The 24,753-nt window shown below is 40.8% G+C and overlaps 1 protein-coding gene across 33 annotated transcripts in view; it reads right to left on the bottom strand.

Annotated features, from left to right (window-relative positions):
- Window positions 1–24,753, bottom strand: part of LOC137380667 (fibroblast growth factor receptor 2-like) — a 163,803-nt gene that overhangs the window by 78,871 nt on the left and 60,179 nt on the right. For 25 of the 33 annotated variants that reach the window (XM_068052870.1, XM_068052853.1, XM_068052855.1 and 22 more), the window contains one exon: window positions 6,846–7,081. In XM_068052870.1, the coding sequence (XP_067908971.1) occupies window positions 6,846–7,081 (236 nt within the window). Of the gene's footprint in view, window positions 1–6,845; window positions 7,082–7,468; window positions 7,491–7,610; window positions 7,663–8,966; window positions 9,364–9,540; window positions 9,976–11,899; window positions 12,009–24,753 lie in introns of those variants that run through there. The other 8 variants (XM_068052881.1, XM_068052883.1, XM_068052877.1 and 5 more) reach the window with 8 other exon arrangements.

The raw sequence follows: 24,753 nt of genomic DNA, 5'->3' as shown, positions 1-24,753 counted from the left end.
CCATAGAAAAGTTACGGCACAAAAAGGAGGCCATTCAGCCCATCATGTCTGTGCCAGCTGAAAAAACTAGCCGCCCAATCGAATCCCACCTTCCAGCACCTGGTCCACAGCCTTGCAGGTTACAGTACTTCAGATGCATGTCCAGGTACATTTTAAATGAGTTGAGGGTTTCTGCCTCCACCACTGATCCGGACAGTGAATTCCAGACACCCACCACCCACTGGGTGGAAAAGTTTTTCCTCACGTCCCCTCTAATCCTTCTACCAATCACCTTAAATCTGTGCCCCCTGGTAATTGACCTCTCCGCTAGGGGAAACAGGTCCTTCCTATCTACTCTATCTAGGCCCTTCATAATTTTGTACACCTCAATTAAGTCACCCCCCCCCCCCCCCCCTCAGCCTCATATCAGTCCTAAATGGCTTATCCTTAGGCTATGACCCCTTGTTCTAGACTCTCCAGCCAGGGAGTGAAAACAGCTTCTCAGCAACTACCCTGTCGAGTCTTCATGCTTCAATGAGTGCACACCAAAAATATCATAACCTGTCTTTTCCTTTAACAGATGCTATGATCTATTGTGTATTTCTGGGTTCCCTGCAATTCAAGGTTAAGGGTGTGGTATGAAGAGCTGCAGATCATGGTTGAATAGTTGAAATGAGGCACAACTATATCTGAAGACTTGGGTAAGAAGACGAGAGAGGCAATTCTGATATTTATAGAGGAGATGAAGGGGGTATGTAACCCATACCAAAAAAATCCCGGGTGACTGCACTTTACCTACTTGGTTTAGTGGAGTTTTTCATCATTACTAAAATGAAGCTGTATGTACACACATGGACAAAAATTGATTATAAATAAAATCATATGTCTGGTTCAGCATCAGCCTGTGGGAGGTAATAAACATGATGCAAATGACTAAACAAATAATTCCCTATAAAGTAGGTTATTAGGGACATTATAGTAGCTCTCTAATGAGGTTTGCCATTGGTTAAAACTTATCTTTTACTTTTTGAGGATATGTTAACCTTTTTCTACCTTGTTTTTGCATTATGATCATTCCCTGACCAAGCAATTCCCAGCCAATACCATTCTTAGCCAACCAGGAGGCAAGTGCCAATGGACTACTAGGCTACTTCTATCCAAATTTCACTCCCTTCTGATGGGAGTGCTCTTTTTATGTCCCTTGAACATATCTTGGACAATCCAATGTTCCTAACCAGTAATTTCACATGAATAATCATCCTTTATTATCAATCACACAGACAATGTACACAATTATGTACACAAAGTTTATAATGTATTGGAAATAAAGCAAAAAAAAACAGATGTCACTACAGATGCCATGCCAACCAAACTGATGCTGAAAGTACTAAGCAGGTCAAGCAGCATCTGTGAAGAGAGAAACACAGAGCTAAATGCTTCTGGTCAATGATCTCTCAGCAGAACTGGAAAATGTTAGAAACGCAATAACAGGTTTTAAACAAGTAAATGTTGAGTCCAGAAGGCTGTAAAATGCCTAATCGAAAGTTCCTCATGCTTACATTGAGCTTCACTGGAACAGTGTAGGAGGCCAAGGAAGGGAGGTCAGAGTGGTAGTGGGGCAGAGATTTGTAATTTTAATTTTAACAGTTCAACAATTTCAGATCATCACCTCTGCTCCAATTTTTTCCAGACAGCAGCTGTGGGTGATGGTTCTGCTATTCCTATGTTCTCAAGACTTATCTTTTGTTTCTTTACTTGCTCCATTACCATTTCCTTTTGCCTTGCACCATCATCTCTCTTGTCATTTAATTTCTGCTGTCTTACAGCCTATCACAGACCTCCTTTTTGTTCTTGGCCCGCTTTCCCTGCCTCTGTACTTCGGTAAAACCTGTCACATCTTTTTCTAGTTCTCACAAAGAGTCATCGACCTGAAACGTTAACTCTGTTCCTCTCTCCACAGACGCTGCCTGACCTGCTGAGTATTTCAAGCACTTTGTTTGTATTTCAGATTCCCAGCATCTGCAGTATTTTGCGTTTGATGTATTACGCAGCACTTACATCACAGAAACAGGCCATTTGGCCCAATGAAAATTTAACATGCCGCTCTCAAACAACAGAAGCTGATCAAGAGGGAATTCTAACAACTTAACATGTGGCAGAGCAAGCAAACATTAAATTACGACAAATAGCATGGTTGCATATTATCTCAGTGCCAGAACAATACTACTTTTAAAAAGGATAAATTGCATTGATTGTTTTGAGATACTGTCGTAACCTGGGCTTTATTAATTTCTCAGTGTAGGTTTGACCAATGCAATATGCAGCTTCGAAAATCTATTACTACAGTACCATTTCTGTAAATCCTGACACAATTAATACATGTAGTTTATAAGGCTCTGATCCTTATGCTATTAAAAACTGAAAAATTATTTTAGCTTCTTTAAATATAGAATTGATAATCATTAATGAGCCCTATATTTTGATGGTTATTGTTTTCATCTTTAATAACTGACAAACATTTTTACATCAGATTGCAGCACAGCATTTGAGAGTGTCAACAGTTTTCTTTTCACTTCACCATACTTTTTAAAGCTATCTTTATTCCCAGTGTGCCCCTTCACAACACAAGTCCAATGCAAACCACTTGCCCCAAAACTGGTTTTGTGATACCTGTCAATAATACTCTGTGATGTACCAAAAGAAGTTACACTTGGAATTTATGTTGCCAATGTCAACTCTCTCCTGTTCTCTCAAATGAACGGAGTAATCCCCTCCCCCATAGGACACACTATCCACTCGCTCAGCCAAGACAGCTGCTCACTGGAAACACTGCAGTGAATGATAGACAGTCCTGGAATTTGAACCTGCAACAATCTGATTATGAGGTATGCAATCTACCACTTCGATACCAGGTGCCCAATCCCTTGCCTGTTTTAATGCAAATATTAGTTTACATTTGCTTTATGTCCAAATCACATTATAATGCTGGAATCTGTAGAGAGACCACAGAACAAGCTCTGTGTTTACAATGTGAGACTTTGCTTCCATGCTAAAACTGGTGAACAGCAAAATCCACTTGGCTTCTCTTCCTTTACACATCACTGATTTGACATCATCAACTTCATAGCTGCCAAAATGAAGTCCAGAGAGTCTTTTACCCACTTGGTTTATGTTTTAAATAGCCTACTTGGCATTTTTAGTAGCGGTGTTCAGCATCCACTAATATCATAAATAATGTATGATATTCCCTTATTTGGTATGAACTTACCTTGAGAGCAACAAAAATGCGAGATAAAACTAAATTTTTAATCTGCTTAGTGCTAAAAGTGATTGAAAGCTGCCAGCAGAGTTTGTATATCTGGTGACCTTGATAATTGGGCATAGGTTAACTCAACCAATGTCAGATGGCTGAATCATATTTAGTTTTTCAGAAAACATCTAATATTTGGCAGTAAAGTGCTACAAACTTCTGGGTTTGCAGTGTAATCACATTGTACACAAAGTTTCCACCAAAATTTTATAAATTCTCCTTTAAATGCAAGACCAAAAAATTATAACAGAAGAGAAGTTACTTATGATTTCGACAGTTTTTATAACATCTTCACATCTGCTTTATCTGAACGGTTCTGAATTTTGAAAATTAACGTTTTACAGGTCTCTGCTTAATTCACTTTCAGATTTTATAAGAAGCAATCAGCCTTCCTTGTTGTTCTTCTACAACATTCAAAAAGCAATTTTAAAACTGTAATTGATCCTTTCCCATTTCACAATCTAAACAGGTCTTTTGCTATACGTCTGCCCTTACCTTGGAAAAACTTAGAGGGGCTCAATGCATGTCAGCCAGATGCCGGTTTCAATCCCCTTGGACTGGAGCATAAGCCAAAGGGCCCAAGAATCAAAAACTCCTGAAAGACCAGGTCGACTCTGGTTTTTCATTTCACTTCTACAAAGACTTGCTTCTGTGCTCCAGGCTCAATTTATGGAAATGAAAGGTGAGGTTAGTGCAGGACAGTTATACTTGTGCTCAACACCTAATTTAATGCCAGAGTGGCACAGAGTCTCAAAAGGAGTCTGGTTCGCTCTATGTGTGGATTCAGTAATTGAGATTCATGTGTGTAAAACTGCCTCGACATGAGTTGCTGCAGGCAATGACAGAGCAAATCCAAACAGAGAGGCGGCACAGTGGCTAGAACCGCAGCCTCACAGCTCCAGTGACCCGGGTTCAGTTCTGGGTACTGCCTGAGCGGAGTTAGCAAGTTCTCCCTGTGACCACGTGGGTTTCCGCCGGGTACTGCTGTTTCCTCCCACAGCCAAAGACTTGCAGGTTGATAGGTAAATTGGCCATTGTAAATTGCCCCTAGTGTAGGTAGGTGGTAGGAAAATTGAGGGAAGGTGGGGATGTGGTAGGGAATATGGGATTAAATGTAGGATTAGTATAAATGGGTGGTTGTTGGTTGGCACAGACCCGGTGGGCCGAAGGGCCTGTTTCAGTGCTGTATGACTCTATGACAGCTGTACAGGGGGAACTGCCAAAATTCAGTCCTTAAAATGATCAAGAGGAAAGAAGCAGATAAACCAATATTTGTGTGTTTTAAATGTGCACTGAGGACTCATTTGCGTATTAGGGTCAGACTCTGAAAAAATCATCACTTTAGAGCGCTGAATCTCCTTTGCAATAGGCACCTGGTTGCAGTGATCCATCACAAATATTATGTCCTTGATATTTCTAATGAGGATTACACAGCTGAATATTAGTAAATGAAGAGACCATGGCAGCGGAAGGACACAGCTTTCATTCCCCATGTCGCTGCATTTCTGATCTCTGTTGTGGTCCGCTTTTGGGAGCAAGCAGACGTTGTTCGGGGAGAAGAGGAAAAGAATCATTGCTTGCTCAAATGTCATAGCATCCAACTCAGAAACAGAGGAGAAGGTGGGGTGCAGACCAAGAGATGGCAAGTGAGATTAGGCTGGGTGGCTACTTGTTGGCCAGCATGGACACAATAGGCCAAAAGGCTATGATTCTATGAAAATACAAGGCAGAGTGCCATTTGGGCTAAACAGGACTACTGTAAAGGTCTGTGCTTCACAAACCTCTGTTAAGGGATGCAATCCCAAACAATGTCTTACTGCGAGGCCACTCAGAAATGTGCCAACAGGCTACATCAGTCATAAGACATAGGTCTGCACCCACAGTTCTCCACGTGGTGAGCTTGTGATTTCAAATGTTTTAATTTGGGCAGCTGCCAAGCGGAGGCCAAGCACTTCTTCCAAGGGGGAAAAAAATCAAACTGCAGGACTGATAGTTCCATTAAAACTCTTGCTCTCATTGTTTTCACTGGGTCTTTTAATTTGCTGTATGAGTACTTCTCAATAGCATTCCTTTCCTTCATCTCACCAGATAGCACAGCAGAACCAGCACTACAAATACATCAGCTTTTGTGCTCTCAGCTTTCAATATTTCACAATTAACTATAATGTAAATGCAAAATGAAAACAGGCATTTCAGCAAATGGAAAATTTCCTCATCACTTAAAAAGGGGCCTTATTTGATGATTTGAAAGATTCTCACAATTTGTAAAACTCATTTTATCCTAAGAATCACATTTAACTCAAAGCTCTAAAACTAGAGATACTATTTTGCACTGAACTAACTTGCACTCTCCTCACCATGTCCTTTGTATTCCTGCTTATATAAACCAAATACCATGGCACCTTCCCAGACCAGTTATAACCAGCATTAGGTTGTCACTAAAATGCTCCTAAAAATGCTTGTGTCACCAGCAGGAGGAAAATAATATAGGACTCATTAAATGGTGATGAGAACCTAACTACTCTCTCTATATTCTCAGATTACCCTCAAGCGAAAACACTGACTGCAATTTCCCTCAACTGTCGACAGACCCACAGACATAATCCTTCATTCATTTATCTATCCATCAGTTAAGAAAACCTTTTTAAGTTGCATCCTATCCTGCATCCTTGGTAACAACCACTACTAAGGTATGGAAGACTGCTTGGAAACTGCTGATCGTAATGAATTACAAAAAGGTCATTGAAATAACAGTGAGACTATTGACAGAAGTATTGAACTTCCTTTACAATTGTTTTAAAAGGGCATTGCTGTAATTAGGAAACTCTGACGTTTACTTAAGATGCTGAATCTTCATTTAAAACAGAAAAAAGGCAAATTCATCTACTGTGCCATATTGCACAGTGCATGTCATTGTATGACATTACACCAGAGTCCTACTTTGACTGAGACTTTCCAGAGTAATGGTATCTATCACTGACTTCCTGGGACTGCCACACGGACTCTCTAGATCACTGCCAAAATAACGAGCAATTCAAGTATAGATAATACTACATCAGAGTGTATTCCCAATCACTGGAAGCCACTCAGTAAAGAATATTGAATGTGAATCACAATTAAATGCGCTGTGTCACATGGGTTTTGAAATAAAAATGCATTTCCCTTTTTAAGTATTGAAATGCTTGTCTGTGGTCTTCGTCATAAAGAAATGAGGAAGGCTTACAAGAAACAAGCAAAAGTACCTTGAAAATAGAGAACCTTTTAAGATATGGACCTTACAAAAATTAACCAGTGTCAAAGTTCAAATGAAATAAATACAGAAGACAGAGACCAAAAATCTGTCATTCCAGTAAAACTTTTGCCAATAACTTCAGTTGTCCCATTATAAAGTATGCAAAATACCCCCAAAGTTTAATTATTGATTAAGGCCAGTTTAACAAAATTTACATAAAGTTTCGAAGGGCTTAAAGGTTGAATTAGACAACAGGTGTTTTTATTTTCCCTTGATACAAAAATAACTGCCATTTAACATTTAAATTGCATTGATTACACTTACCTTCTGTTTCTGATGCACCATTATCAGCAGGCTTAAACTGTGGCCTTGCTGCAGCTAGTGCTGCCATGGTTAACATGGCGCAGCAGACTAAGTAATGACAACTAGGCATCCTGTTAGTGAAGATCCTTAGACCATTGCTGGAACTCCATCTGGACTCTAATCCCATCTGAATTCTTGTGTATAGGCATGAAAGTCCAATGTCCTCTTCTTTACTGTGTGGCTCCTCACTTGAAAGACTGCAGAAAGAAGAATTAGCCTGTCAGTGGAACGATTGTGGAAGCTTATTTCAATCCAAAGGGGAATACTCTCACTTCCAAATGTGAAAATCATGTTATTTTTCAACTGTGACAGCAACTGCTCACTAGAACAAAAGTCATCTCTGTTTAACAGTTATTTCTGGTGAAAATTTGCAGAAAAGGAACGTTACCTACAAAAATAAATTTCAAACATGCCTGAATGCTTTTAAAATATTACTTTAAATATCGGGTAAACTATTAAACAAAACCTTTACTTTCTTATTTTTCCACAGTATCAAACTTGGAGAGCATGAATCCACATATCATATATGGCCAGTGAAATGCATTACATAAGATTAAAGAGTATAAAGAATTCATAAGCAGTACTTATGTTTTCTTCATTCAGTTTTTCCTCTTTACATTCTTTCTGCAATGATTTTTAACATCTTACTGGAAAGCAAGCTTAGAACTGCTCCAGTAAACACAAAAAATGTTTCCTAGGAATTATACTGGTAAAATGAATGCATACATCCCCCAAGTTTTTCCAGTTGGTATTGCAAATGCAAGAGGACAAAGTTTCAGCCAATGAGCAGGACTGTCCTCCAGTAGAAGCAGAAGGCATCTGGGATTGCGACAGCAAACAAAGCTGCACAACCTGAGGAATACGCATTTGACCCATGTTGACTTGGGTCAAAGTACATCAACACAGCAGCCTTACATAATAGGAAAAACAACTGATGAAAATAAATCAATGTTTGGGAATCAACCCCTCTGATGAGAGATATCTGACTCCAATCTCTACTTTAAAAAAATGACTGAAATTCAATTTAACCCTTTCACTGACTCAAAATATTATCTACATTTGATTATAGAGTTTGACTGAAACACAGTTCCAATACTGGCTGTCTTCTAAAGTGACCTGAAAGTATCAGCTTACAGGAGTGAAAAATTGAATTTGTTCATATTGCATAACTCTGTCTATAAAAGTTCCACTGATGATCAAGAATAAGCTACTCTCAGTTAAAATGAAATGCCTTTCACTTCATATCCCCAAATGTATTTTACTTGCAAGATGACAAAGACTACACAGAGCAGGCAGTCCAAAATTGAAATCAATATACTAATAAAAGTAGCAGCTGACCATAACACTTTTGATATTCCATGATCATGGGTGGAACATACATGCTAATGGATCCCACCCTTAACAAGGGAAAACATTTCAACCAATCTCTCTCTATAACACAAATTTTGTACTCCTGCCGATAAACAATGTGAAAAAAAGTTCTACTAAACATGGATATCATGCAAAATGTTTTTTTTAAAAAAACGTTTCCTCAAATATTTCATGTATATAAGTACAAAACCAAAATGCTTCACAGGTAAGATATAGAACGTCTTCACATAATTAAGTTGCAAATCCTGTAAAAAAAGACATAACTTGGTTGACAGAAATGACAAAAATTCTAATCCCTGTTTTATGCCCAATGATATTTGCTGCAAAATATACAGGTTGATTGTTTGCCAGTTGGTCTTTTCCTACAACCTGGAATTCATTTCACACTGATCTAACTTTTCACCCACATGCATTGTTAGCAGACTTTGGATTGCAGCTAACTACAGATTCTGCTCTCCTCATTTTAGAAACCGCAATTTATATCTTTTCAATTGAAGGTGACACAAAAATGCAGTGATAAACAATACTAGATCACAACTCCAATTTACAATTGTATTGCAAAAACTACTACATCAGTCTGTAAAATGCAAGTTTTTTTCCTACTTCGGAAAAGCAGATAAATATATGGAATAATCGTACAAAGGTACTACACACTGTGGCAAGTAAAAAGAAAATCATATTTTTAAAAAATGTACGAGTCTTAAGTAGTACCTCAATTTGATTACAGCATTGGACATGCAATTTTTCTCCAGGGTATTCACATATTGGCTCCTTGCAGTAATACAGTAACACAGCAATCCTTTACGGTGTTCCGAACACAGTGAAAGCTAGACTTTTTTTGAAAGGGAACTTTGTCTCCCTCCACAGACTACATTGGGGAGGAGCTGTCAAACTAAATCTGATTAATGGCCTCAATGCCACCCGCTCTTCAAGCCATTTTCACCTCATCACATACCTGCCCAAATTATTCTAAATATGGTAAAGGCGGCTAAATTGAGAGAAGTACTACATTCCTTCAAGCCAAATAAAAAACTCTCCGTGCAGTTTGCAAGTGGGCACTTGTTCTACAGCAACTAACGTAATTTAAAAGGTTAACAGTCATTTCATTATTTTTCAGCTTCAGCTAATTTTTCTTTTCTGTCCCTTAATACCACCACAATGTAACATTCAAACAAAACATGAAATAAAAAGATACCACATTTTTGATTTCAAAGAGATTACATTTAAGTGCAATTTTTTGGCATACAATAATTGCCTGAAATCCAACACTGCTTGGTAGAATTACCTTTACTACCACAGCAAGAATATGACCCACGTTCCCCTCAGCAGGCGTGTGCACAAGATGAATTAAAGTAAGGAATGTGGGGTCCCTTGGGTAGTCCTCTAGAAACAGAGTTGTGCCTGGACTACTTAGATCCAACTGCCATAGGTCTCTGAGGAAAACACGATTATTCAGGATCAGTGAAAACATGACCCAAACACACACATCCAACGTGCGGCTCTTGGAGAAAAACAGTGTCCATTTCTCTATGTAACTTTTTCTTATTAAAAACGAGAGGGAATTAAATCACAAGGGATTACAATCGTCCTGATGGTATCTGAGAGAAAACAAAGACGGCAACAATACAGAATAAAAGCAGATACTGCAGCCCTAGTTCTGGATTCACTTCATTCACAAGCTCGTTGCAATCTCAAAAAGCCTTGTGGTGCCTGTAAATCTTTTCTCCCCCTTCTCTCCCCTCTTTGGTCACTCCCCCTGTTTGTAATCTGAACTCGTTCCTGAACTGAACTTCATCATCAAACAAGCAGAGCGCACTGCCTCTGCCAATCAAATCAGTTTTCAGTAATGTTTAACTCTGTGGGCCAGGCTGTAACTCCTCTACTTCACAGCATGTAGAACTTGGCACATAGTTTTCTGGCATTTCCCCCAACTCAGTTTATTCCCAACACATGAACAAACATTTGCAAGACTAGTAGCTGCTGTATTCATATAGCAAAATGAAAGCAGAAACAGGAAGCAATGAGACACTGGGGCATTCACTAACATCTACCTATTAATGCCTTAGAAAGCAGCATTTTGGTTGCACAATACCCAGACGTGATTTTTTTCCTTTAACAGCAATTCAGAGTATATCCCTTTAGACTGAAAGGACAGCAATCAGTCAACAGCAGCTCATCTGGCTAAATAACTTACCATTAAAGTAATGCCTGGCAATTCTTAAAGCAATAGCAATTGAACAATGTGAAAAAGGAAAACAAAGAATGAGAAGGTTCGCAATAAAGAATTTAAAAACAATAATGATCATAGTAAACAATTCCATTATGAGATTTTTTGGGGGAAAGCTTATCACAGCAAGCTTGAGGAATCTTTCACACCAGTTGTTTTTGAATGGAACCATAATCTATTCACTGATTTTGTAAAGCGATTGGCTGCTTTGGAACTCCTTCAAGGTCCTATTGAATATGAATGGTATAGCTAATAAGCCTATTATTGAGCCCCCAGTGGAGTGTGAATAGATAAACAGACACTACTCTGCAGACTTGGGACCAAGGGCAGTAAAGCCATCAGAGGCTCTAGGTGACACTTCAGCCTGCAAAGCGAACAATAGCTTTAAGTCTTAACCAAGAGCTGGGACTGACAAGGACCCCCATTCAGTATATCTTCACCCCCTAGAGGGATTCATTTTATTTTGTCTTTCTCCAACAAAATATCTCAAGTAGCCTAAACTTTTGAAAGACCCCAGGGACTTCATTTTTAAAAATGTCATTCGAAATTTTATACTGAAACATCAATAAGCGGCCAGCACATTAAGGTAGGTCGAACAATATTTTCCGATAATAAAGTGCAGATACTCTGACAATGCCATTTAATTAGGATGCAAGTGCATTTGTTATTCTATTGGGAAGGCAAAATAAAAAAAAATTTATATTAGTTACCCTTCTTTAACACTCCAACATCTCTTTTAACGAGACAGGAGAATTAATTGCATCTTTCACCTCCTGTTAGATCTGCATTTACAAATGCTTATCAGTATGCAAGCATGACTGCTATCATCTATAATGTTTAATCAGAAACGCAACAGAATTTTACCCTCCAATTTTCTCACTTTCTCTACTGAAAACTCAGGATCATCATGGGTGATGCTTCAACGAGCAATGCCCCCTTTCAACTATTACTTTGCCCAATATGCCATTCGTTAGCATGAACATAAGACAGTGAGCACAGGCAGACTAATAATTAACCATTGGAAGTATCACAGTTGAATCCGATTCTAACCTCACCAAACAACCACATATGTGAATTATCTGGCAGAAGTCACTGCATACAGATCAGGAACACAATCATCATCTGATTACTTTCCCTTCCTTAGCCCAGAGATATGGAGGCCAATTGGAACTGTCCCCCTTACCACCAAAGGTCAGTTATCTCAACATAAATCAAGTATTGACCAGGGACCCTCCTGGATCATTTTACAATGAAATTAATATTAAAATGTTAAAAGCATTTGAAACAAAAACATTCATTTTCAAACCAAAACCTAACATTTCTAATGTAATAATTATAAACCACAGATTTGCTATTGTATGAACCAAAAATTCAGGTTACAAAGTGTTTTAAGAAGCATAATGCTACGATATAGTACCTTACATTACTCAGAAGGCTTCAGCATAGTGTAAAGGACAGAGCTCATTTTTCCTCAGCTTCAAATGGACAAGTTACTTTAAAATACCCATTCAGCCAATGGTGCCAGAATGTCTGAACAGAGCCTGCTCTCACACAGAATAAATACTGTGTCTTTTAAACTGCAATTAATTACTTCAAAGTACATTCTGACAGCATGGGAGTGAGGAGAAGCAAAAAGGGAGGAGCCTTCAAAATGTAAACTATTTCTAAATATTGCTAGTTTGTATCGAGCATGGTGTGGTTTTGGAACCTGTTACAAGAGGAGCCTGTGGTTTCAAAAATCCTTTGGAGCTATCCTAGTCCAAAACCAATCAGCAACTATATATATTTGAAACAGTTCTAAGAGTTACTGAAATGCAGTGCAACTGTCATAATAAGCTGACTACACAAGTCAGCAGTGACAGTGTTTATAACTTGAAAAGTAAATTATAGGATGCAAGTTTTATATGATAGCACATTCCAACATCAGACAGTAAACATTAGTTATTTTTAATAAAGCAGCACATAAAATATGTTGTACATCATCTACCTCAGACGCTGGAACCAGGGATGTGCTCTGTTCAAACTTATACTGAAGGATGAAGGAAAACAGGTTGGGATAAACTGCCAGCTTGTTTTCCTTCCTTTCATGACTGCTTGGAAGCAGGTAGCTTCTCCTCACTATTTTCCCAACAGCACAAATGAGATCATGAGCTTGCACTGGAATCATATATGCAATCATCTAGTTCAAACACATACACATGCGCTTAACAAATTTTATGCACTGGCAGGCTGGTATGAGATGATTGGTCATTACATTATTTCTGGGCCCATATTTGATGAACCTGTCATTTTAAGCTATTACAAACCAATGGAAAATGTAAATTAAACCTGCTACTGTACTCAATTCTGGCACTACAGACTGCTTCTCCATTGTTCAATTCAAACTCAGCAATCCACAGCTCATCATAACAGTGCAAAATTAAACAGATCTGCTGGATGTGTCTTGGGACCTGGGCACCTGGACATGCTCAGCCCTGAATCTCACAATAGTTTTCAACCATGGTCTCACCAGTTGCCTAAAAAAAAATGCCCAGAACAATTTTCTGACTTTGCACTCCTGGTGGTGATCCTTGCTCAATGCTTTAGTGAAAATTCAGGCAGAGGCTGTACAGGATTTTCTTACTTTGCCATAAATAGCTTGCAGTGTATATGCCTGAATTTTTAATGTGCACTTCCAGTGAGCATGGCTCCCCAAAAGAAACACATTGGAGAATTTTCCCTCGTCTAAACATACTGAATATTTAGATACAGTAGATAACATTTTACAGATTAAATCAAACAAAACATTGAAAAGAGAATACAACACCTCTTAATTCCACTCATTTAAAAATAAAAATGCATCAAATGTAAAACAAAACAAAAATCATCCAGAAATTACTGCACGGGAACAGTCCAAAAATGTATTACTTGTTCATAACTGGCTGCTCAGTGGTTGTTCCTCTTGATTTAACACTCACTTTCAAAACTCACCCATCTGTTTGATTGACATGCCAGGTGGAATGGAACGGAGTTCTTTTTTCTCCTCTGCAGCTATGAAACCATGCCATATACACCTACAAAATATCACAAACCTCAAAAATGTTGACTCTACCCTTACATATGAAGAACAGATAGCTCACTCTGTGGTAGACATCTGAAGGTGGAGCTAGTTTATCTCATAATCCTGATGTAATCCTCATTTTAAAATCACCACACCTCAGGAGGCACCTAATTTACAGTTGATAAACATACAGCTGCATGCACACATCATTACGCAATTCCATAAATTCTTCTGCACTTATCAGAATTGGGAACAATACGCACAATTGTGCTCAGTATATACAGCACAGAAACAGGCAATTTAGCCCAACCAGAGCATACTGTAAACATGTACAAGAAGTCCTACAAGTTCATTACAAAACTTCAATTCATGCAGTTGATTAACTGACAAAACCAGAACTGAACAATCCAGTTCAGGACCAATATCAGATTCTGTTGGACTGCATGAGACTGTAGATAGGCGATTCAAGTCCAATAACTTTTGCTTTGGAACCAACTTCCGTATTGAAGAGAGGACTTCTGTACTGGGATCATTCACATTACTGATCCCAAGTTGATATATTGTTTAAGCAAGTATACCAAGGAGGAGGTTTGTAAGCACTGCTTTTGGTAACCCCAATACTACTTCTTTCCCTTTAGATCATTACCTCTCAAACCACATACCCTCCTTCAATTGATCATATGATATTTTGCTAAATAGAATCTGAAAACTAATTGCTGAGCTTAAGTAAACATGAGATCATTGGGCTAATGAACAGAACTCATTCGTCTTATTTTTAGTTTTGGGTATACATGCAGTCATTTTGCAATCAAACAAAATCAAACAAAGCAATACCTAAAAACAAAAGCTCAGTTGATAAATTACTTCTCTCAATTTACTTATGTCCAAATTGGGAAAACCTTGCTGCATACAAGAATATCTGCACATGTGAACACACAAAGAAAAGATTATCAGGCTTGTCCATGCTTACTGTATCCTTTAATTGGTGTAATCTTGTACATCACCCCCCAATTGCTAACAACGCTAACTCCTGGAGGAGGCAGAAGAGAAAAAAAAGGCAAATTCCTAGAAAAACTCAGGGAACTCCAATCTCTTCATACAGTAGGGAAAATGCGAGAATCTATAATAAATGATGTGATAACAGGACACTTAGAAAATAATGGTAGGATTGGACAGAGTCAACATGGATTTATGAAAGCAAAATCAATTTAACAAACCTGTTGGAGTTTTTTTTGAGGATATAACTAGCAGAACAAATAAGGGGGAACAGGTGTGTTATATTTAGATTTTCAGACAGCTTTTGATAAGGTTCCACACAAGAGGTTGGTAAACAAAATCAGAGCTCATGGGCTTAGGGGGAATATACTGGCATGGTTTGAGAACTGATTCACGGACAGAAAACAGAGTAGGAATAAATGGGTCATTTTCGGATTGGCAGGCTGTGACGAGTGGGGTACCGCAAGGATCAATGCTTGGGCACCAGCTATTCACAATCTAGATCAATGATTTGAACGTGGGGATTAAATGTAGTATTTCTAAGATGACTAAGGATAATTAAGGAGTAGGGCCCATAAAAGTCCAAAAAGGTAACCTATGTGTAGGGACAGAAGACGTCAGTATTGTTCTTAATGAATACTTTGCGTCTGTCTTCACAAAAGAGGGGGGCGATGCAGATACTGCAGTTAAGGAGGAGGAGTGTGAAGTATTGGATGTGATAAATGTAGGGAGAGAGGAAGTATTAATGGGATTAGCATCCTTGAAAGTTGATAAATCACCACAGCTGGATGAAATGTACCCCAGGCTGTTAAAAGAAGCTAGGATACTACATTACATAAGAAATACTACATTTAATGCCCACATCCAAAAAGGAGAGAGGAAATAGCAGAAGGTCTGACTATCATTTTCCAGTCTTCACTGGATACAGGTGTGGTGCTGGAAGATTGGAGAACTGCTAACGTTGTACCTCTGTTTAAAAAGGTAGCGAGGGATAGACCAAATAATTAAAGGCCAGTCAGTCTAACCTCAATAGTGGGCAAATTATTGGAATCTATTCTGAGAGACAGGATAAACTGTCACTTAGAAAGGCACAGGTTAATCAAAGATAGTCAGCATGAATTTGTTAAGGGAAGATCTTGTTTGACCAACTTGATCAAATTTTTTGAAGAAGTAACTAGGAAGATAGATGAGGGTAGTGCAGTTGATGTGGTCTACATGGATTTCAGAAAGGCTTTTGACAAGGTCCCATATGGCAGACTGGTTAAAAAACTAAAATCCCATGGGATCCAGGGAAATGCAGCAAGGTGGATACAAAATTGGCTTAGTGGCAGGAAACAAAGGGTAGTTGTTGACGAGTGTTTTAGCAACTGGAGGGCTGTTTCCAGTGGCATCCGCAGGGCTCAGTACTGGGTCCCCTGCTTTTTGTGGTAAATATTAAGGATTTTGACGTAAATATAGGGGGCATGATCAAGAAGTTTGCAGACGACACAAAGATTGGCCGTGTGGTAGATAGCGAGGAGGATAGCTGTCGGCTGCAGGAAGATATTGATGGTCTGGTCAGATGGGCAGAAAAGTGGCAAATGGAATTCAACTTGGAGAAGGGTGAGGTGATGCATTTGGGGAGGTCAAACAAGGCAAAGGAAAACACAATTAATGGGAAAACACTGAAGTGTAGAGGAAGTGAGGGACCTTGCAGTGAATAACCACAGATCCCTGAAGGTAGCAGGACAGGTCGATTAGGTGGTTAAGAAGGCATATGGAATCCTTTCCTTTATTAGCTGAGGTATAGAACATAACAGCAGTGAGATTATGCTGGACCCGTATAACTCATTGGTTAGGCCACAACTTGAGTACTGTGTGCAGTTCTGGTCACCTCATTACAGAAAGGATGTAATTGCACTACAGAGGGTACAGAAGAGATTTACGAGGATGTTGCCAGGGCTGGAAAAATGCAACTATAAAAGGAAAGATTGGATAGGCTGGGATTGTTCTTCTTGGAACAGAGAAGGCTGAGGGGAGATCTGATTGAAATGTACAAAATTTTGAGGGGCCTGGATAGAGGGGAGGGGAAGGGCCTATTCACCTTAGCAGAGGCCAGTGACTAGGGGGCATAGATTTAAAGTGATTGGTAGAAAATGTAGAGGGGAGATGAGGAAAAACCTTTCACCCAGAGAGTGGTGGGGGTCTGGAACTCACTGCCTGAAAGGATAGTTGAGGCAGAAACCCTCAACTCCTTCAGAAGGAGTCTGGATATGCACCTCATGTGCCATAATCTGCAGGGCTACAGACCAAATGCTGGAAGGTGGGATTAGAATGGATGGATCGTTTTTCGGGCGGCACAGACACGATAGGCCAAGTGGCCTCTTTCTGTGCCTTAAACTTTCTATGATTCTATGACACAAAACTAGGTTGAAGTGTGAGTTGTGAGGAGGAGGCAAAGATGCTTCAAGGGGATTTGGAGAGTGGGCAAAAATTTGGCAGATGGAATACATTTTGGAGAAATGTGAGGTTATCTACTTTGATAGGAAAAACAGAAATACAGAGTATTTCTTAAATGGTGAGAGGCTGGCAAGTGTTGAATTTCAAAGGGACTTGGGTGTCCCTGAAAGCTAACATGCTGGTACAGCAAGTAATTAAGAAGGCAAATGGTATGTTGGCCTTCATTACTAGAGGATGAGAATATAGGAGTCAAGATGTCATACTGCAATTTTATAGAGCCTTGGTGAGGCTGCACCTGGAGTATTGTGTGCAGTTTTGATCTCCTTACCCAAGGAAAGATATACTTGCCATAAAAGGAGTGCAACAAAGATTCACCAAGCTAATTCCTGGGATGGAGGGATTGTCCTATGAGGAAACATTAAATAGACTGGGTCCTTATTCTCTGGAGTTTAGAGGAATGAGAGGTGATCTCATTCAAACATACAAAATTCTTGAGAGCTCAACGGGGTTGCTGCAGGAAGGATTTTTCCCCTGGCTGGTGAGTTCAGAACCAGGGGACACTGTCGCAGAATAAGGGGTAGGCCATTTAGGACTGAGGTCAGCAGAAATTTCTTCACTCAGAGGGTGGTGAGTCTTTGAAATTCTCTGCCCCAGAGAGCTGTGGAGGCTCAGTCGTTGAGTTTGTTCAAGACTGAGATCAATAGATTTCTACATATTAAAAACATTAAGGGTTACACCACTTACAACACCATCCTGGGTAGATTATCCAACATATTCACTATCTTCTATATATATATTGACCCTTTCTCAACTAGTCCAATTTATTTCTCAATGTGTCTACGCCCTCTTGTCTAGAACTTATTACTGAACATGGTTCTGGGATTCAATTGATCTTTCTCCATTTGGATCATACTTCCTCAATAAGATCACCACTGAGTCTCCTCTTTTCCAATATAAATGCCCCTACCACCTGCAGTCTTTCACATGGCCCAATCCCATTTATTAACATAGTTTCCAAGGCATGAATGCCCCCAGTGGTTCTGTGCCCTTAGACTGTATTTTCAGCACGAAAACAGGAAACAGGAGCCGCGTCTGTTTTCGGGTGGGAAACCCACCTCCAGTGGGAAACTAATTAAAATTCAGATTTTCATAGGAATGAGCCCTTAATTGGTATGGAGACGGGTTTCCTGTCCACTTAGAGCCAGTGGGGACATGAATGGAGGTGGGTCAGATGAAGTGTGGGATTCATTTAGACTTCCCACGGCAGCCATCACTGAGGCTGCTGGTTGCCCTGAGGGAGATCTGCGGTTTGTGCCAATGCCTTCCGCTTCACCATAGGGAAGCGAGAGGTCACAGGGGAGCTGGAGGCCTGGCATCTGGGGCAGGGCAGCCCCTCGCTTCATTGATGTCGACCTGGATCTTATGCTGGAGACCATGAGGGAGAGAAAAGAGGTCCTCTTCCCAGAGGGTGGCAGGAGGAGGTCATCTTGTTGAACAGCAGAGGCACCTCTCTGTTCAGCGTGATCACTTTCTGCCTCATATTCCTTCTCCTCCTTCCCGATGAGCTGTCTCCTTCCAGGGCTTCTCTGTCCTCAAGATCCACACCTTTCTGGAGGACTGTGTTATGGAGAGTGTAGCAGACCACCACAATGACTGAGACCCTTGCAAGAGGGTATTGGAAGGCGTTACCCAACTGGTACAGGCACCGGAATCTCATCTTCAGAAGCCTGATTGCCTGCTCAATGGTCGCCCTGCTCAGCAGGTGGCATTGGTTTCTTCATCTTTGTGTCTCTCTGTGTCTGGGGTTTCCCATAGAGGGCGCAGTAGTTATCCCTTCAAGGGACTTCCCTTGGACCCATCCACGCACTTTGGGGGTTGGAGGGAAGATCTGAGGCAACCTGGACTGACGGAGGATGAAGGAGTCAAGGCAGCTGCCAGGAAGGCAAGCGCACACATGGAGGATGCTACTGTTGTGGTCGCAGACCAGTTGGACATTGAGTGAGTCAAAGCCCTTCTACGTTGATGGGTCTCATTGGCCGGTCAGTCAGTGCCTTGATGGCCACATGGGTATAATCACTATCGCCCTAAACCTAGGGAATGCAGCAATGGAGGCAATGTCCATCGTCAATTGAATGTGCTGTCCAGCTCTGACGAAGAGGGCATCACTGACCAGCAGGATGCAATGGTGTACAGCTGTTTGTGAGATGCCACTTAGGTCTGCAGGTGATCCTTGGAAGGAGCCAGAAGCGAAGGAGTTCAAAGCCACAGTGACTTTTGACAGCTACTGGCAGGGCATGGCAACCAGTGCTGTGAGGCCTTCGGTGACCATCTGCCTTGAGAGTTGCAGTCTCCTGCAGCACTGGGTCTTGGTCATCTCCAGGTAGCTCCGTCTTCGGCGGTAGATCCTGTGTTGAAGGTATGGCCTTTGTTTCCTTCCTGCCTCTCTTTCCTTTCCCATGTTCTTCTAAGGCCTGAGGTTCTGCCCTTCCTGTGGAGGGTATTGCCCCTAATTGCCACTGGGCCCAAGATCTGACAATCATGCCCCCAATGCCAAATGAAGTCTTCCTTTTGGACAGGTGGCTGTCCTGTGAATGGTAGCCTTGCCCCCTGCTCTTCTGCCTACATGATGCCAGGGGGCAACAACACTGTTTGATGCCCGAATGCCAAGTGCCCACTTTTCCTGGCACCTGTGCCAAGGCCACCTACTTACCAAGTGCTGAGTCTCCCTTTGTCCCAATGATCCTCTTATGGGGCCAAGTGATGCCATGGGGCAGCCTCGACTGGCTCCCCACTGCATACCTACCTTCCCTCAGCTGTTCAGAAACTGACAGCATCTAAAACCAATTCTCCCCTTTAAATGTTTCACCGTCCCCTTCAACAAGTTCTTAATAAGCTTAATAAGTTTAACTGCCCTCAACTGGGAGGACAGTGGGATTCCTGTCCCACCTCCACTGCCCTGGCGATTATTTCCGGCGTTGAGATCAGCGCCTTGAAACAGACACGCCAGCCGGGATGGTATTTTTGCAAATTCCACACCCACCCCCCCAACCTCTGTTTCCAACTTTGGGGGGCCCCAAAAATTCAGCCCTTTGTCTGTACACAATAGTCATTTGTTGGTTAAACTATCATTTCTAGGGACTCATATTACATCCCTTAAGCTGTTTATTTCAAGTTCTTGTTTAAGGGGAATAGATAGGGTGGATAGAGAGAAGCCCTTTCTGCTAGTCGAGGTCTAGGAGCAGGGGCATAATTTATCAGTTAAGAGCTAGATCTTTCAGGAGTGGTAGAAGTTTGGAATTCTCTTAGGCAAACAGCAACTGATGTCGCACAACAGTCTGAAGTGCTAAGTGGCCCACTCCTGTTCTTAGGTTCCTGTGCTGATGGTGTAAAAGTCATTTCCCACGAAAGCCCCAGATCCCTCTCCAAAAGACTGTTCCCATTTATTTTATACTTTTTCTGTTTGTTTCCCTTCCTGGTTTGATGACTTTCCATTTCCCTATGGTAAACAGTTACTCCAAATTTTTGCTCAATGTCTCAACATGTCTGGATCTCTCTGCGACTGGTTTGTTTGCTCTACTATTTATGGCTCCTCACAATTTTTTTTTAAATATTCATTCTTGGGATGTGGGTGTTGCTGGCAAAGCCAACACTTATTGCCCATCCCTAATGCTCTTGAAAAGGTGGTGGTGAGCCACCTTCTTTAACCACTGCTGTCCATGTTTTTTAATTCTTTCACAGGATATGGGCATTGCTGGCCAGGCCAGCATTTATCATCCATCCATATTTGCTATTGAGAAGGTGGCGAGCTGCCTTCTTGAACTGCTGCAGTCCACGTGGTGTAGGTTCACCCACAGTGGTTAGGAAGGGAGTTCCAGGATTTTGTCCCAGTGACAGTGAAGCAACGGCGCCATAGTTCCAAGTCAGGATGGTGTGGCTTGGAGGAGAACTTGCAGCTGGTGGTGTTCCTATGCATCTGCTACCCTTGTCCTTCTATGTGATAGAGATAGCGGGTTTGGAAGCTGCTGTCAAAGGAGCCTTGGTGAGTTGCTGTAGTGCATCTTGTAGATGGGGGGTACATACCGCCGCCATGGTGCGTCGGTGGTGGAGGGAGTGAATGTTGATGGTTGTGGATCAGGTGCTGATCAAGCGGGCTGCTTTGTCCAGGATGGTGTCGAGCTTCTTGAAGCTGCACCCATCCAGGCAAGTGGAGAATATTCCATCGCATTCCTGATTTGTGCCTTGTAGATAGTAGACAGGCTCTGGGGAGTCAGGAGATGAGTTACTCGCCACAGAATTCCCAGCCTCTGATCTGCTCTTGCAGCCACAGTACTTATATGGCTGGTCCAGTTCAATTTCTGATCAATGGTAACCCCCACGATGTTGATAGTGGGGAATTCAGCGATAGCAATGCATTTGAATGTCAAGGGGAGATGGTTAGATTCTCTCTTGTTGGAGATGGTCATCGCCTGGCATGAATGTAACTTGCCACTTATCAGCCCAAGCCTGAATGTTGCCCAGGTCTTGTTGCATATGGACACGGACTACTTCAGCAGCTGAGGAGTTTCGAATGATGCTGAACATTGCACAGTGAAGATTCCCACTCCTGACCTTATGATGGAAGGAAGCTCATTGATGAAACAACTTGTTTAAGTACACCCACAGTGTTGTTCGGGAGCAAGTTCCAGGATTTTGACCCAGTGATTTGGTATTATCAACAAAACTAAGAAACTGTAGATGTGACAACATTGTTCAGTCAAAATGTTGAAAAGATCAGAAATACAGCCTTTTATTCTATTATTACCAACACTGTTCCACAATCATCATTCTATGGGCAGAACTAGTTCTTCCACTCAATATGACCATTTACTGGAGTACTCCATCCTGTGGCCTGGTGAAGAATGACAGCTAAGTATGGTCTGTAAATATTTGACAATGATGTCAAAATCTTCATTATTGTAGCTATGAGGTGGGCTTTGGTGCAGCAAAAATTCAAAAGTCCGACTGCAATTGGTTCCCTTCTGAAAAGGAGTTAAAATTTTCAGGGAGGGCAAACTCAACATGTAGCAACAATTCTAGGCAGAGATTCCGAATGAACTGAATATGAATACAAACTACAAGTACCATAACTTTTTTTATTTCATCATACCACAATTTCTGATATACTCTAACATGCAGTATTTATGGAGCTCATCTTTAGAGAAACCCTACCACAGCTTACTTGCAACACTTTCTCACTATAATGAGTTTTTTGCATGATTTTTAGAATGGATAAGTGTATTATTTTGATATTTTCCCAGTGTAAGAACATAAGAAATAGGAACAGGGGTAGGCCATTACAGCCCATCGAGCCTGCTCTGCCAATCACTAAGATCATGGCTGAACTTCTACATCAACTCCACTTTCCCGCCCTAGCCCCTTAGCATCCAGAAACCTAATGGTCTGTGTCTTGAATATATTCATCAACCGAGCATCCATAGCGCTCTGGGGTACAGATTTCCAAAGATTCACAAGCCTCAGTGAAGAAATTTCTCATCTCACTCCTAAATGACTGACCCTTTATTCTGATAAAGACTATGATCCCTAATGCTAGACTCTCCAGCCAGGAGAAACAACCTCTCTGCATCTATCCTATCAAGTCCTCTAAGAAATGTATAAGTTTCTCTGAGATCACCTCTCATTCTTCTAAACTGAGTAACAGAGGTCCATTCTACTCAAACTCTCCTCATAGCATAGCCCTCTCATCCCAGGAATCAATCCGGTGAATCTCTGTTGCACTCCCTCTAAAGCAAGTATATCCTTCCTTAGGTAAGGAGACTAAAACTGTACACAACACTACAGGTCTTACCAAAGCCCTGTATAATTGCAACAGGGCATCCTTACTCTTATACTCCAAATCCCTTGCATTAAAGGCCAGAATACCTAATTGCCTGCTGTAAACTTTATCATTTGTGTATTAAATGCCCCAAATTCTTCTGAATACCAACATTTACTAGTTTCTAATTTTTTAAGAATATTCTGCTTTTCAATCTTCCTACCAAAGTGGATAATTTCACACTTCCCTACATTATACCCCCATCTGCCACTTTCTTGTCCAATCACTTAACCAGTCTATATCCCTTAGCAGCTACTTCACATCCTTCTCATAACTTACTTCTCTACCTAGCTTTGTATTATCAGCAAACTTGGACATATTATGTTCAGTCCCTCATCCAAGTCATTGATATAGAAAACAGAAAAAAGGCTTACATTTATATAGCACCTTTCACAACTACCAGACGTCTCAAAGCCAATGAGGTACTTTTGAAGTGTTGTCACTGTTGTAATGTAGGAAACATGACCGTTTGCGAACAGCAAACACCTTCAAACAGCAATGTGATAATGACAGATAATCTGTTTTTGTGATGTTTACTGAGGGATAAATATTGGCCAGGACACCTGGGATAACTCCCCTGCTCTTCTTCAAAATAGCGCCATGGGATCTTTTACATCGACCCGAGCAGGGAGATAGGGCCTCAGTTTAACGGAAACTCTGACAGTGCAGCACTACCTCGGTACAGCATTTGAGTGCTAGAGAGTGCTAGAGTTGATTTTTGTGCTCAAGCACTGCAGCAGGACTTGAACCCGGAACCTTGCGATTCAGAGGCCAGAGTGCTACCAACTGAGCCACGGCTGACACCTATGTGTAAATTGTAAACAGCTGAAGCCTGAGCACAGATCCTTGTGGCACTCCACTAGTCCACACCATGCTAATATATTACTGCCATTCCCATGAGCCCTAATCTTGTACAATAATCTCTAGTACGGCACCTTATCAAATGTCTTCTGAAGATCCAAATACACTATATCCACTAGTCCCCTTTTATCTATCCTGCTAGTTGCACCTTAAAAATTCCACTAGATTTGTCAAACATGATTTCCCTTTCATAAAACTATGCTGACTCAGTCTTATCATATTGGGGTGGATTTCATGGTCAGTGGTGAAGCAATGAGACTTGCCACTGACTGAAGAAAGCTGACCACAAAGACCTAGTGACCTCTATGTCGTGGATTTCCCCTTTCCTGACATAAGTTTCCATCTGGCACTAAGCTAAGAGGCTCTCCAAGCATCCAGCAACAGTGATGTAAATCAAGCAGTGTAAGCAGCCAATCACTTTGAAATATTCTCAGACAGTAAACCAGAAAGTAAAAACCATGAAATAAAAACAGAAAGTGCAGGAAATACTCAGCAGGTCTGGCATCTGTGGAGACAGAAACAGAATTAGAGTTTCAGGTCTGTGACCCTTCATCAGAAATGGCAAAGGTTAGAAATGCAATGGGCTTTGAGCAAGGGAAAGGGAGTTGTGGGGGGGGGGGGGGGGGGGAGGGGGAGGGGAACGTGTGTGAAAGGGCAAAGAACAGATGAGATTAAATGAGAATGTCACGGAACAAAATGCAAAGGGAGTGCTAATATTGTAGTAAAAGACAAAGCATTAGTCCAGAGAGAATGTTAATGGCAAAAAATAAGCAGCTCTGCCCGAAGGCAAAAGCATGAAAAACCAAGTTTAAGACAGGTAAATGGGTAAAAAATAAAATCAGAAAAAAATATATATATATTTAAAAAATGACAGTCATGCTCTGAAATTGTTGAACTCAATGTGGAGTCCAGAAGTCTACATGTAGAGTGCCTAGTCAGAAGATGAAGTAAAAACTATGAATCCCTTCACTTTTAATTTTACTAATAGAAAAATAAATGACTGGGCCATACACATGAAATTAAGGTAGATGCTAAAATAGCAAACTTAAAAAAAAGTTTAAAA

Source organism: Heterodontus francisci, chromosome 20, assembly GCF_036365525.1.
Source record: "Heterodontus francisci isolate sHetFra1 chromosome 20, sHetFra1.hap1, whole genome shotgun sequence".
In the NCBI taxonomy this organism is placed as follows: domain Eukaryota; kingdom Metazoa; phylum Chordata; class Chondrichthyes; order Heterodontiformes; family Heterodontidae; genus Heterodontus; species Heterodontus francisci.
Note: the sequence above shows the minus strand (reverse complement) of the source record. Positions and strands in the feature narration are given on the sequence as shown.